General features: G+C 42.7%; 1 protein-coding gene across 1 annotated transcript in view; it reads right to left on the reverse strand.

The window, feature by feature from the left end:
- Positions 1-264: 264 nt before the first annotated feature.
- SETDB2 (SET domain bifurcated histone lysine methyltransferase 2) overlaps positions 265-16,039 on the reverse strand; it is a 51,460-nt gene continuing 35,685 nt past the window's right edge. Inside the window, exons 18-25 of the mRNA XM_063150332.1 lie at positions 15,891-15,998; positions 15,013-15,146; positions 12,098-12,144; positions 8,672-8,730; positions 8,211-8,277; positions 6,309-6,431; positions 5,005-5,076; positions 265-1,192 (exon numbers count right to left, since the gene is read on the reverse strand). Coding sequence (XP_063006402.1) covers positions 1,053-1,192; positions 5,005-5,076; positions 6,309-6,431; positions 8,211-8,277; positions 8,672-8,730; positions 12,098-12,144; positions 15,013-15,146; positions 15,891-15,998 — 750 coding nt within the window. The 3' untranslated portion in view covers positions 265-1,052. The remainder of the gene's footprint in view (positions 1,193-5,004; positions 5,077-6,308; positions 6,432-8,210; positions 8,278-8,671; positions 8,731-12,097; positions 12,145-15,012; positions 15,147-15,890; positions 15,999-16,039) is intronic.

Raw genomic sequence — 16,039 nt, forward strand, 5'->3', positions numbered from 1 at the left:
AGCACACCTTATTGTTCAAGAGCTCATTTTGAATGCTGTGCTTATCAATCCCCACCTTCCTACAGAGCAAGCTCAAGTGAGGAATTGCAAGTGGTCATGGAGGGAGTACAGCTGTTGTGACAGGATGTCACATGTGTCACACCAAGTGGTGTTTGCCAGTGCTCTGCTTGTCCCTCAGCAAGAGCATGGCCTGACAGCATTCCCCCTTCTTGGCTGTGTCCTGTGCAGCAGCTTAGGGATGGGGAGCACAACTCCACACATAGCTCCTTTAAAAAATGTTTTATTTTATTAACTTAGCCTATTGTGGCTTTTCTGTATTCAAACAATATTTTAAAGACAAAACAAAAGTTGAACCCTTTCTTAATGGAGAAGGGGAGATTCAGTCACTGTTTTGCTCCATTTGACATTGTACTTGTTCTGAGTGCAATGCCCAACCCTTTCTGGTCTGCCTGCAAACACTGCTTTACCACTGCCAGTATAGCAGAAACAGTGCACCTTGACCAGTCAATAAAGAATAATTTGGCTTTTTAAATTAAACTCCTGTTTGTAATCCAGAAGGCTTCTTTGAGTGCAAGTCCTGCTCATTTATCTTTTTTGGGAAAGCCAAAGTAGCACTATGATCCTTCAAACATCACTGAATAGACACACACAGCGAGGCACTACTGCCCAGCCAGGAGAGGGCTCCCACAGTTTAAGTGAATTTAGCAAGTGTTCTGTGGCAGCTCAACACTTCCCTGGCTTTGAGAAAAAAAGTCTTCCCCGGAGGGTTAAGTTTTTGCAAAAGCTAAATTTAGTTAGTAACACTCATTTATGTTCCATTGTGCAATGTAAGTGGAAATTTCTAGTGGAAGCAGGGAAAAATTTGAACAGGAAAATTTGAAAACTTGAAGGACTTTAAATTATTGCAACAGTGAGGTATAAAAATGAGTATAACACCACATTCTTGCACCCATTCAGCCCTCATCTTGGGGCTGGGGAATTGGGCACTGACCAGACTGGTCTATGGTTTTTATCATTAAAATTCCTAACAATTGCACCATCACAGAGAGGGGTTATTCAGATGCTGTACTGGATGTACTGGCCATGTTCTCTGGAGTAGAAAGGATGACTTCTTTTAAGTCCTGCAGCAGCTCAATCTTGTGATCCAGTCTTTTTCTGTTTTCCAGAAGTTTCTGGATTTTTTCTTCTGTTCCTATTATGAAAAAGGGATAAAAAACTTTAATTATGAAGGAATAAAAAGATTTTATTATTATACATAAGTATTACAGATATAAAATAGATTACATATTCATTAACTCTGCAGAGCTACCACTGCTTGGTTTAACCTGCAATAAAGCCTTTGCCTTTCTGCAGCAGTACCTGTAACCCACCACCCTGCACAGCTGGTGTCCTCACAAAGAGCTGAACTCTGTGTCTGCTGAGAGCCTGGCTGGTGTGTCAGAGAAAGCTCAGAGCAGGGGCCATGTCCTCTGCCATCCATCTATAACACAGCTAGTTTTGAGATTAAATTTCAAACATCTCAGCATATGTAAAAATTATTAGTTTAGCTACTAATCCCCTGTGTTAACTGGCATATGAGTTTAAAGGTTCTGTTTTCAGAGCCTGTTTGTGTGAGAACTCCCCCAACAATGATGTATTTTAAATCTTTAAAGATACCATCTCTGAATTACACTCCTAAAGCAAATTACAAGCCTAATGGATTTTAGCCAACAACAAAATTAAACCTTAAACCAGATGGTTTGGACAACTGCATTCAAAACCACAATTCAATAGCATTTTTTCTCCTGCTTCTGGCAAAATCATTATTGACAGTATCCTGACAGGATTATCAAAGTTGTTTACCTTATTTGCAAAGCCCTGCTTGACTGCATTTCTGCTTCCCTCTGCTGCTTCCATTTCCCTAATGTTAAAGATTATTGAAGTCAGTGAGAGCTCAGTAAGGAACCTGGCCAGTATTCAGAAGCATTACCACAACCTTACAGGGTTAATTCCAAGTTTTTAATGAAGCACCTGCTTTGTTCAGTTAGCAGGACACACAGAGGTGTCGGTGACCTCTGAGCAGCAAGGCTGGTCTGTGAACAACAAACGACTTTCTCAGTGTGTGAGGATGTTGAGAGTTCAGATACTAGTAAGAAGAAGACATTTCATACAAACTAAATGTGTTTTTCTTCTTTTGGGGGAGAAGATGTTGAAGAATGTCTCCAAAGTTCCAGTGAGGAGAGTGCAGAAACATCTCCAGCTGTTTACCCTATGCCATTCAAAATAAAAAAGCCTTAAGTGATTTTGGAAAAAAAAAAAAAAAAAAAAAGAAAGGAAAGCACTTTGGCCTTCTGCCTCCCTGCTACTTCTTCCTCTGAGTGAGAAAACACAGCACCTGCTGCCTGTGGGTGGATGTGGAAGGTGATGGACAGGGACACGTTTTTAAGTCCATTACCCAAAGTTGGGTGTGGCTGTTGAAGATGGGCAGCCAGACACTGTTGGTGCCTGCTGCCCATGGGAAATTCTGGTAATATTCACTGAAGAGGGACCTGGTGCCCCAGGCTGGCTCTGACTGGAGAGAAGGAGATGCCCCTTCCCTCTGCACTCAGGTGACACACACCTGAAGAAGTTTGACATGTACAAGCGGAACCAGGGGGGAAAAGCCCTCTTAAGAGAGTATCTGGATATGAATTAATTATCAGAAATGAACAAAGCAGCTCAGCTGGTTAAGAGCATGGTGCTAGTGCCAATGGTTGTGGGTTCAACCCCCATTATCCCCATACAAGCCACTTAAAAGTTGGACTCCGTGATCCTTGCAGGTCCCTATCAACTCAGAACACTGCGATCCTGTTGATTCAGCATTTGGGAGTTACAGATGGAACACCCACAGCTCAGTTTCCCTCCTGTCAATAGGATGCGGCAGAAATAGAAGTAGCCCAGAGAAGATGTCAGTGATGGGAATGACTGGCCTACAGAAATGCTTCCACAGGAAAGGAAGACAGGTAACAGATTGAGAACCTTCCACTTCATAGAGGAAATGAGCTGAAGGGAAAGAAAATGTATTTCTGTAAAATCAGGAATGGCCTGAGGGACGTGGACCTGGAATGACTGCCCCAAGTGCTACGGGGCTCTCAGTGAAGGAAATGCACAACAGTTTTAAAATTAAGTATCATGGCCTTTGTGTCCACAACCTTTATCTGAATTGCAGAATTTGCTGCTCCAAACCCCTGAAAACAAATGCTGTCAAGGAGCTCAAAAGCTTCTGACCAGACTGCTGACCAGCACAGAGGAGAGGGAATCTGATGAAGGCATCCTGCCCAAGCAGGATGCACAACAGAACTGAAAACAAAACTAAAAGAAGTCACTTTCCCTTGGAGGAGAGGAAAAGACCCTCCAACCTAGAAATCTGAAACTGCTGCTGAGGCAACAGCATATCCTGTGTGAAAGGTTTTACATGCAGTTGAGTTTGCAGTAAAGCTGCACATTGCAAAAGGAGTGTGGATCCCTGTACATAAAAAGGGATTTTAAAAAGCCATTTCACCAGTTACAGTTCAGAGTAGCCTTGCTGTGCTGGCATGTAAGGCTTTAGAACAGGATTTGCATGATGACTTAAGAAGTGACAAAAAGATTGAATTTAAAGCATGGCAGATGACCCAAAATCATCAGCTTGAAACACAGAATTTATACCAGTCCTGCTTTATGTAGTCCTTGACTTAGTATGTCACCACAAAGCTAGCTAGAGCTTATAAGAGATTATGACAACAGTAACAATAAACAAAAAAAGAAGAAAAAATAGCAGCTGGTGATTTGCTTTCCCCTCTAAAGTTTCACTTGTAATTAGCACGGTTTTAATTTCTTTCTCACTGCTTCATTTTAAGAGCTCCTCTTGGATCAGTTGTGGAACCAACCTCATTATTATTGACCTTGAAATAAAAAGGTCTCAGAAAAGAAGATTGTGTGGTACAGAAAGAATTGAGCTGCTTGAATTGTGGGGATTTGGAGAAGGGACAATTAGTACCCATGAGAATCACATGGTTGTGTGCAGGGAGGTGCCAATATCAAGAGATTTTCCTGTAAGCTGAGAAGAGGATGAAATAATTGATGCAGCAGTGAAAGAAACAAGTGGGATCCAAGGTTGTGTCACATGAGGAATTTTGAGCAGAGATGTTTTAATGTCCTCAGATGAGGCAGTGGTGGAACCTGTGTCAGACAACTGCAACACTGGACACTCCAACTGCTGAAAAAAGAATTTAAGTGCAAGAATGGAGACTGAAGGGAGTAGTGGCTTTTTCAGTCAAGTGAAGGGGAAACAGCAAACATCATCTTCACATAACCAAACCTCAACAGTAGCTAATTAAAACCCTTTTCACCAGAATAAATTATAGCAAAAGTTAGAACAGCTGTTGGAGAGGGAAATGGGAAGCATGAGACCTGCCCGTCTGAAAACCAGCTTCAGCCTTGTTGCTGAAGCCTTGTTGCTTCAAACAGCTGAGAATCCAAGCCCAACAGTTTTCTTCCACACCAGTGCTCCCAAGTAACTGTTCCTGCCTTTGTTTGCATTTCACTCTGAGCATTCTCATCTTGTTTTTCAAAGCACAATTGCCCCCCAGTCCAGGTGAGTTCTGCTGGCCTTTGGCTGCTGTGTTTCAGTGGAAAGCACTACTCTGACCAGCACTTGTCAGCCAGCAGCAGAGCTGTAACACTGGCAAACTGCTGAAGGGAGGCTCTGGAGAAGGAAATAAACTGCAGGACAGCCGAGTTCCCCTGGGGTGGAGATCCTTCTGCCTTCTAAAGCTGTGGAACTGTGAGTGGCTCCCTCCTTCAGGTCAGCCAGCCCCATGTGATATAATGTATTTCTAAAGATTCAGCTAGCCATGGCTTTTATTCAACTGTTTATATAACACTGAGAAAAAAAGTTCCTTGGAATTTTCATTTTAAATTATTGTTTTATCAAAATTCTCGTTAGAATAACTTCAATGTCAAATCCCAGATCAGCTGCTCCTCTGACAGCTTTTCTGCACCTACCTGAATAAATATTTGTCAGTATGTTTTCAAACAGTCCACAGTCAAACAGTGCCATCACTGTCTCTTCATACTCTGGGGAAAGAGATAATTTGATGTAATACTACTGAGGAAAGGTTTACAGAGCCCTACGTTAGAGGCACCACAAAACAGTAATTACTTATTTTTCATTATACTGACTGCTCAAGGTTTTAAGATGTCTTCCTTCTCATATAATCCTGATTGAGAAAAAAGGATCAAGTTGTCAATTCTTTCTTTTAAGTTTCACACAGAAGATTATTCCTTTTTTGTGTCTGCACCACATGAACAGTGCATTTAAAGAAGAGCAATATACTTAAGCCATATTTGACTTCAGTGTGCCAGGACTGTGTGATGGCAGAGCTGACTGTACCAACTCCTCCAGACACATCAGCTGTGGGGCTGAGCTGTCCTCATTTGCTGTTAAGAAATATCCAATAATTACACCTCAATTTCATACCTGAGGCTTCTGCTGAAGCAAAATACAAAACACTCACAGAGTTCAACTGACACACCAGCTGCTCATGAAGGAAGACTTTCCAGGAGGGACATTTCACTTTCCATGTATGTGCTTCAGTTACTTTGCATAAAATGGCCTTCTTTATGCAAAGGTATTACTCCTAACTTTGCAAAACCGGGAGGGCAGTTGGGGAGGAAAGTTCAAAACTTTCTTTAACTGTGATGTGGACAAAGCAACATTAGATTGGAATTCTTTAAAAACAAAGTACCTCATGCAAGGTGATAAACCCATAAAAACCTGAAACAGACACTAATAGCTGACGGTACACTTGTAACAAATCATCCAAAGCCTTAAAATGTACATACTTAGGGATTTTCACTCAGAAGAGAGTGCTGATATTAACAGACAGCTGGTACCTCTGTGAAGCTGCAAGAGCAACATATACTTATGACCTAAATAAAACCTGGCTCTCTTCAGGACCTCTCTGTTCCCCAGTTCCTGGGAGGAGAGGCTGGACTGAACCTTCCTATGCTTATGCCAGCATGTAAAAGGTGGCTTCAAAAATTCAAGTCAGAAGGTCTCACTGGACATGCTGAGTTGGCAGCTCTTATGTAATTCTGAGAAAGAAGTTCCTTGGAACTTTCATTGTAAATGGTCATTCAAAAGGGGAGGTAATTTTCAACCTCCTGCACAGCTGCAGAAATAAGGACTGAGTTATTTAGCACCATGCTATTCTCAGGAAGGTGGCCCAGGGCCAAGTGCCCAGGGTTCAGATCTGCACCTCTACTCTGACAGCAGAGTCCCTGCCATGGGTCCCCCTGAAACATACCTGTTTCTGAAGTGTTGTCATCCATCAGCTTTTCCTGAGCCAGATGAAGTGTGTCCAGCATTTCTTCAAATATATCATCCAGAAGCCCAGCTTGTTTGCACTTCCTAACAAAGTCTATCCGAACTGTTAAAACACAAGAGCATTCTCATATAGAAGTGATCTGTAAAGTGGGCTTTGCTCCCTCTCTTCCGAAACTGAAATTTAAGCCAAAACCCTTCCACCAGTAACAAATAGTTTTGCAGATCTCTGGCTCCTCCAGCCACCCACACAGCCCTTTTCAGTGGGAACAAAAAAGTAGCCAGGCAAATGTAAGCACTGTGCTGGGTGTAAAATTTCCTAAGCTCCAGATTTGGCTTCATTCATCACAAGCAAACAGCTCCACAGCTCTAAATGTTCCATTCCTAAAGCTCACGATACCCCCTAGTGATTTGTCTTGCTTGCAGCTTCACCAATCCTTATGACCACACCATGGACTGAGCAGGCTAAAGACAGAAAACAGTGCAATAAATGAATCAGATTTGGTAAAAATTGAGGCTACTTTTATTCCAAGTGATCCAGGCAACTAAAGTTTTTTATTACAGCCCATTTTATATACTGACTTTGTCAGATTTGGATTGATAGAGAAATAACCATTTTTTCTTTATCTCTGAGCAGCAGCAAGTTTTAGTAAGATCAATGCAATGGGCTGTTCAAAAGCAGAGGCGCTGGATGGCTCACTAAAGTCTGCCAGTCTCTGTTAAAAACAATGTTACATTCTACTGGAAACATTTGTGGGGAAAGAAATGCTTTCTCACTTACACGAGATGCTCTAGGAGTATTCCAGGATTCTTTATAGGTTTCCTGTTCTTTACAGTGGTAATGAAATTCAGAAAAGACCACTAGGCAGCCACTTGCAATACCATGCCCATGCCCATACATGAAGCATATCCACAGTGAGGTGAATAATCACCACTAGCACATTCCAAACTTCCAAGTGCCAGCAGAATCCCAACTGCAGCAGGAGCTTCAGGGTAACATGAAAACTGCAGGACAGCTCCTGTGATCCATCTCACTGTTGTAACACCATATATATGCAGTGACAGCCTATATTGTGGTAAGCACCCTGTGTACACCCAGGCTTCCAAAGGCAAGATGTGCTGCCCCCTACTCAGAGCACCTCCTCTGTTAATGCCTTCCAGAGTTCCCATTTCAGATTTAACAGTTCTGATATGGAGGAGCAACGTCAGGCAGAGGCACCCCTGTCTGCAGGAGACAGAGCTGAACACAGCAGCCAGCCAGAGTGGGGCATTCCCATCTGAATCACCAGTTCACATCACACAGCAAGTCTCACCACAGGCATTTGTTTGCTGCACAGTTATTAAAGCATTCTGCAAATCAGACTTCTGCTGCCACACCAGAGCACAGAGCACCACTTGTCTCAGGAGAATCATAAAAATACATTTGCATCATAGAATTTGCTACCAGCCATCTCCAAGCTCTGCACTTGAACATAATAGATCACAGTACCTCCTAGTTGCTCCATGAAGTTGTTATCAAATGTCCAAAATATCAGAATAAGGTTCCTCAACACTGCAGTTAAAGAGAGCATCCTTTCTTCAGGCCCAAGGCTCTGCAGGGAATTCACCTAACCTTTCATGGACACCCTGGCTCCACATTAAGTGTGTTGCTCATATACACTCCCTACATACACTTACAATTTATCCATTATCATAAATCCCACCCCAGGCTCCCAGAGAATAAGTCCTTTGTTCCATCTATCACTGCATTCTTGAGTCACATATCTTCTTGTCTTCCCACTGTCCTTGCTGGAGGAGCAGCGCTTGCATGCCTTGTTTCTCTGCTGAAAGTTTCACAGGCACAGTAAAAACTGAATTAACCCTTCTGGTATCCAATGAGTCTCACCTTTATGCCTGTTGTTTTTTCTTTTTAGTATTCGTAAACTGTTTTCTTCTGCTGTCTCTTCTGTACTCTGTAAGAAAATCAAAACATTGCATTTTTACATCATGCTGACATTTACTGCTGTTGTCATTATCACACTTGTGTCTTAGCAGAAAGATAAAAAGCAGTCCACATGTCTGTGAACACAGTCAGCCTCTCTGAATGGCTAACAATATTCCTCTGCAGATATTCTATTCTGAAAATGGAAGCAAAAACTGCTTCAAAGCAAAAATTTAAGAAAAGCCAAACACCTGGGACACCACCTTCCTTAACCACTGCATTTGCAAATAGCAGAGAAGTTAACAAATGCCTACTGGGAACTCCCAAGGCTCTTTCTGAACACTGTCAGAATACTTTGATATGCAAGTCTTTTGCTGTAGCAGCTGTGGGTCCCCTGTTTTAGTAGCACTGAAATTCAGAATTACCATTTCTTCTGTGATGGTGGGAGATGTCAACGTACGTCTTCTTTTCTTATTAGCTGCATCTAGGAATCAATAAACAACAAAGTAACAAGTGACAACCTCAGACTGACCATCCCACATAATTTAAATTCCTTCTCTTCCCAAAGAGCTAAGGAAGTAAGGCCCTTTGAGTGGCAAGGCAGAAATATGCTTCAGGTTCCCCAAAAAACTGACATTTCAGCAGAATTCATACTGTTTCCATTAAGGAAAATTGCAAGCATCAACCAACCATTAGGAAAAGTGCAAATTATTATAGCATTAGGATATCACTTAACCTTTTCAACTCAGAAATTTTTAATTGTGGCAGAGTGAACTTATTCCTCCTGGCAGCAACATCACTTCTAGGTGGTAAAAAACGGTTTGGTTTTCCAAACAATTCTTACGTATGTTAATACACCCTCAAAACTAAGACTACATAAAGAATTACTTAGGTGTATCAGAGACATACAAATGGCATTAGTGTTTTCACCAACCTGAGGACCCTCCCAGAAAACCTCCAGAAGCCATCTGACTTGTCAGTTTACTATTATTTATGCTACACAGCGTTTGCAGTTGTGTGGTACAAGATCTCTGAAAAATTCTCTGCTTTCACTGCATCCTTTCCATCAGCATGCACCAGACTCTTGCCAACCTCACAACTGGCAGCTTTTGGAAACAGCTACAGTATCACAAGCAGAGAGGGATAGCTCTGGCAAGAAGACATGGCAGGAGCAGAGAAAGGCAGAAAAGAGTGCAACCACCCACCAAAACCTGAATGTTTAGTGTACAGTGGGGTTATACTTTCCCTTCCCTGTTTAATTCCAGAACCTCTGGGTAGTACTTAGTACGGGCCTCCCTGTTAGAAATCATCCTAGCAAGAGGAATGAGGAGCCATTGCTGTATACAGAGGCTGTGAAAACAAGTTTGGGCTTTGGGCACTGGTGCTGTACATTTGCATTTCTCATGGGCTGAAAGGAAATTGGTCTCTCACTTCATCCAAACCAAACCTGTGAGGCCAAATTTGGGAGATACTGCTGTAGGTACAAGTGTTCCTTGCTGTCCAGTGTGGTATTTTTGACACTTATGGGATTTTCTGAGCTCTCCCTGATATCTGCTGTCAGGATGCCTTATACAAGAGGAACACATTCTGAAGAGCAGCCCAACTCCTCCTGCCCTGCACAGTGCTGGCTGCTGTCCTGCATTTGTCAGCCTTTACTCTGTCCACATCCAACTCCTCCAGTTAAACAGAGGTTGGAGCCTGTTCCCAAGGCCAAGCTGCTCTCACATCCTTGCTGCACAGAGCTGCAAGGAGAGTTCTTGGCCCATAAGGCACCTTATCCCTTTCCAATCACAGAGCACAGCTCTGACATTCCAGCACAAGAATATTGTATGAACAAGAATAAGGGGATCTTCCTCCACCCCCTATTCTCCAAACTATAAAGGAGGAGACACTGGGCTTGGGGAACCAAGTGTCTTCTACTCAACTCTCCCACTTGCTCCCGACTTCCCAGGGTACAGCTATCCTCAGGAGGTGAGAGAAGCTCTGTCAGGAGGCAGGGTAGACACTGCCAGCAGAATTAATTTACCCCTCAGAAACAGAAGGTCTCTAAATTAAGTGCCTCTGGAAGAATTCCTCTAGGAGAAAACTCTCTTCTCAGGGAACATTGCATATGTAACATTTGAAGACACAAAACCCATCCAGTATCTAAAGGGGACTACAAGAAAGCCAGAAAATGACTTTGTACCAGAGCATGTAGGACAGAACAAAGGGAGATGGCTTCAGACTGAAAGACAGCAGGCTTAGGTTAGATATAAAGAAATGCCATACTGTGAGGGTGGCGACTCTCTAGAACAGTTTGTCCAGAGAAGTTATGGATGCCCTGTCTCTGGAAATGTTCAAGGCCAGGCTGGATGGGGCTTTGAGAACCTGGTCTAGTGGAATGTGTGCCTGCCCAAAGCAAGCAGGCTGGAACTAGATAATCTTCCAAGTTCCTTCCAACCCAAATCATTCTGTAAGACTCAAGTACTCCTGATGAACAAGGAGAGGTCTAGAGGGCTGGACCTAATGCCTGAATATTATCTGGTACTGGAAACAAAACAATCCTGGGCCTGTCCAGTACCTGTGCAGGAGATCACCTGGGACCCTGGGCAGCCCCAGCAGACACTGACAACCATTAGACCACAGAAATCAAAATAATTTTGAAAAGGGAAGAAAGGTCAGGATTCAGAACTATGGATAAGTAAAAAGCAAAGCTACTAAGTAAACTAAGAAGATGCATTTGGTTAGTGAACCACAGCAATATCAGATACTAAACAGACTGTATGTCTGGTTAAGAAGTGAGCCAGGGGCATTAGAAATTAATTTAGGGTAGAAATTAATTTTGGAGTTAGGATAGCTGTTTTAGATGATGTATGTTGCTTAGCTTGTAACTTGCTGTGCTGGCAAAGGCCTGTGAAGATGGAAAAAGGAATGCAGGGATCCTGATAAGAAGAGCTCATTACCCCAAACAAAGTGGAAGGAATGCAAGGCCTGTTGGAGATAAGAGAGGCTCCTCAGACCCTGCAGAGAGATCCCGCATGTGCCCAGTAAATACACACCTACCTTACAGCTTTTACAAGTTGTGGAGTCTTTCCACAAAGCCCCAGCCCTCATGAATAAAAGCTTAAATTATAATCACCTAACCCATCTCTTCAGTGTCATCAGGGTGGAGCAAGGCTCAGTTCAACTGAGGTCAAATTCAAAGTGAAGGCCAGTCCAGGAGCCACTTCACTGAGAGCAGAGTTCTCTGCATTAGGCTAACAAGGTCCAGCTTTGGCTGGCATTTCCAAATACCTCTGAATCAGGAAGGGCCAGGACTGCCAAATGAAGCTGCATTTCTGCAGCACAGGAAGCAATCTTTAAACAAGACTGTACAACCCTTTTGTTACACTTAAAAAGCTCTTTGGGATCCTTCATTTTAAAAACTACTGCAGTGAATACAGAAGATGTAAATGGGAATGTCTGCATAACCACAGATAAAATCCCAAGGTGACTTCTCCTGAAACAGCCTTTTCCTTGCTAATCTAGTGCAAACTTGTGTGTGGCTCTCCTGTCTCACATGGATTTTACAAGCTGCTTGGGCCTACTTGCCCAAAGAAGAGTAAGAATTATTCCATTAAGGATTGGGTCCATTGTGGTTTAAGCCATTTTTCAAGAAGATTCTGGGAGGATTAAGTTTTAACTTTTTCCACTTCAAAAAACCCTTGATTTTTGTGCATACATGTGGATCTTAACCAAACCACTCTTGCAAGATTAGAAATCCACCACTCGATATGAAGGTAGTAATATTTATCTTGTTCTTATGAATTACTGATTGTAGGATGCAAATTTTTAAAACGAATGAAATCAAAGAAGTCATTAAAGAAACTCACCATAGCGATTGGTCCGATTCCCTGGGTCATGTTTTGGGCAGAACACTCTAAAATTTAAGTTCAATTAAAAAAAAAAAGAGAAGTAGTATTAATAAACATGCAAACAGAGTTATGTTGACCTATTTTAACATATATTTTCTCCTCTTTCCACTGAACATAAACTGAAAGACAGTTCAAAAAACCCAGGATTTTTGTTCAGCATTACCCACCTCCAAAACCACCTGCTTTAAAGTCCCGTGCATGCACAACCTTGTGTCCGTACTCCTAGAGCCACAGTGGATTCTCAGCACTGAAGTTCTGAATGATGAGCTCCACCAGCCCCCCCTGTGAGTCAGACACATTTCATGTGTGTGGCAATCACTGTGTCAGAGACACTGAAATGAGATTAACGCTCCCAAGGTGAAACACCACAGCCCTGACACTGCTCCATCACAGCAGCTCTGCCCCACACGGGCCAGGAGCCTCCTCAGACACATCTGCCCAGTGTCACCTTCCACCCCTCAGCCCTGCAGGGCTGGCAGTGCCACGTGGCACCACCATGCACTCACCTGCCTGGAGATCTCTGTGCCCCTCCCTCCCTCTGCCCTATGCTCATGGAATGGCCCCCAAACCCTGAATATGTGGGGCAACCCTGTGTGAGATCCAGTAGCTTAAAGCTGCTCAGTCCATTTGTTACTTAAACACTTCAGCAATATGTGAAATGGGAATATTTTCAGTGGTTCTAGGAGAGCATTGTGAATTCCTTGGAAGAGGCAAAATGAAACAAATTTATCTGAAAATATTCCTCATATTTTGGATACAATAATGTGCAAAGAACATGAACCAACTTTTATAATATGCCTTTCTTACAGAAGGATCCCAAGTCACTTCTTAAGCAAAAATGCCTTGTCAGGAGCATGGCAATTTTTAAAGGGAACTGCATTTACTAGGACATTTTCTAATTACTGTCATTCTTTTAACAAAAACAGAAGCACTGCCCTTAGAAATGCAGACTGTTGGCTTGACGAGGAACTTCTTTTGCATGTAATGCATCTTGAAGCACAACAAATCAGATTTAGGTATGCCTAACAATGCAATCAGAAAGCTATATACTGAACACACCTTATTTACATCCCAGAATTTCTAATACTGCCCTTTGGATAATGTTTTTTATTCTTCCCCTCCCTTTAGTTCTAGTCTTTCACAGTTAAAAACAACCCATCCTAAGCACAAGAACATCTTACAAAGTACAAACAATGTATTTTACTACTCAGGCCACTTTATTTGGGAGCACTCCCCTACTATCATTTCTGCAAGACACCAGTGCAAATTGTACTGATTTCTCCACCTCTGCTCTTCCTGGCCACTTTCCACAGCACCATTGCTTTTTCTTTTTATTCTGCTCCATTTGTTTTGATGATCACTACCCATCATCACAACGATGGCAACTCAGAATTTAAAGCCACCAGCTCTGCCTCTCTCGAAGGAATTCTCTCTTTTTGGTATGTTATATTTCACCATGAAAATGTGCAGGGGCTGTCAATCCACATCCACTGTTTTTCAAGTGTACTCTCCAATAATTTCAGCTACAGCTTTTGTGCTTTATTTACACCACTGCTACAGTGCAAAAGTCTTTAAGTTCAAATCCTTGAAAGCTGTCCTAGCATCCTTCTCTAATCCAGTCCTTTCCCAGCTCCTCAATAAAGGTTGCTATAGCCTAGTTTCCTAGGCTATCAGTGTCCCACAGTGACTTAAAACAAGGCATTTTTAAGGGTCCCTCTTCCAAACCTCCGAGGTCACCAGCTCCAAAATGCCACCAAACCAAACTGTATATGCAAGCACTTCTTTACCAGTTTGTATCTAGAACTGCTGTCAGTCCCACTTGTTTTTCAACATCTTGAGTTCAGTCTTCGTGAGCCTGAGTTATCCTTTCTAAAGCTATAAGATGAAACTGTGATCATAGAAAGTTTCCATCTTCCCGGTTACACTCTTTCATAAGCTTTGCAGATTCACAAAGACTTTACAGCTCCCATCCTCCCTGCACAGTTGGGCTTACAGCCTTGCACAGATGCATTCATTTTAGACAGAAAGCACTGTGAACCAGTCAGGAGTGCAAGTCTCTTGCCACAAAAGGACCCATCTTCCACTGCTACCAAGGACTGCACTAGTCCACCCCTTTCTGAAACAAGTAGTGATTAGATGATCCCCAAATGAATCTAACATGACCTGTGACCTCTCTGGCCATGCACAGAAATGAGCATCAGGGCTTTTATGCACCTCAGACTTCACTATAACTTCAGCATTTCAAAAAGTCCCTGAAGCCCCAATTTTTCAACCCCTTCATCTGCATCCTCCAAACAATTTGTTTCATCTGTCAATGGCAATGCAGGCAGCCCAAAGGCAGGACTATCATGATCAGGACAGAAAATTTACTTAGAATGCATTCAATCACGTTATTGCTAGCAACATACTTGACATACAAGGCCTTTGGTGGGAATCAAAGTTCTTTGCTAGCATGGGGAGGGAAAACCACCCAAATTTGACTAATGTGAGCAGACCTAGAAGTGCTATAACCTGCTCTGTGCTCAGACCACGTTTACTAGAGCTTCTGAACCAACAAAAAATTTAGAATTTGAGTGACATTAATAAAAGTTTTGGTTCTTGAAGACTGGCTAGAGAGTCACAAAAGACTGACTTTCTCAGTTTTTTCCTTGTTATCTTTCAGTGATGTTACAGGCTCAAGCACCAAACAGATTCCCTCCCATTGCAGTAAAGTTTTCCTGTGAAACGAGAACACTTCTCCCACAGTGTGCAAACAGAGGATCACTTTAGGAGAAAGAACTTACTTCCTTGCCTAAAACCCCTTTAAGCCCCAGCCAATGAAGTGGCCCTTGCTGACCCCCGAGGCTGGCAGGGGCAGGACACTGGCTGAGTACCTGTAGACGCCGTTGACCTCGTCGGTCTCTACGGTGGCATCGTCGCAGAGGGCGCAGAAGAAGTGGTAGCTCCTGCGGCACGTGCGCTCCTCGCAGCCCACCGTGGCCCCCTTCTTGCGGCAGAAGCTGCACGCCTGCAACAGGAGGGGGTTCACCTCGTAAATGCCACAGGCAGCTACTCCAAATCCTGCCAGAGAGGGCAAATGATGTTCTCTGGGGGAAAATCCAGTATTCCATTGCAAGTCACCTCTGAGTAATTCATCAGGCAAATTCACTCCGGCAAACGCCTACCTCGGTCATTACTGCAGCCACCTTTTTGCTATCTTACCTCTAATTCATACCGATCAGTTTGTAAAATGAGGCAAAGAGCCATGTGAGGGCACTAGCAACTTTTCCAAGTTATTTCAAAATTAATTTGTGTTAATGTTTGTATTTATGTTTCCTAGCTAACTTCGTAATGAAGAGTCCCACCCAGGACATTGAGGAGGAGGGCAGCTGAAGACAAAGGCAATTTAAAAAACCCTCCTTTAATCAACCATTTTTCTGCTAAACTCACAATGTGTTCCCCTTTACAACTGTGGATTGCATTCTTTTGTTTCAGGCACTGGCTTAGTTCTATACCAAAGTCTCAGGAAATTTCAGCTAAGGACACAAAAGGCCAGGAAAAAACCCACCTGCATTTTAATACAGAATGAACTAAATTCCACCAAACCAAATGGTAAATCAATGACTCCAATGCTAAACCTGTAATTTCCCTAATATTATTAGATCAGAAGGACCAGCTACTTGAATGGGTTTTTTTAAAAGCACAGAACAGGCCAGACAACCCTCAACACTATGAGACAGGACTAACTGCAGGCTCAGAAACATCTCCTTACCAGCCGCTTTCCTCTCCTCAGCTCCTTCAACACTGATGACACATCAAACCTTATTTCCAGATTTTCTGGGTTATGATCTTCAGATTCCACAAATCCTGAGGAAAATAACTAAAGACAAAAGAGACAGTTATAAGAAATAAGAATGACCC

Source organism: Melospiza melodia, chromosome 2 (assembly GCF_035770615.1).
Source record: "Melospiza melodia melodia isolate bMelMel2 chromosome 2, bMelMel2.pri, whole genome shotgun sequence".
Classification (NCBI taxonomy): Eukaryota; Metazoa; Chordata; class Aves; order Passeriformes; family Passerellidae; genus Melospiza; species Melospiza melodia.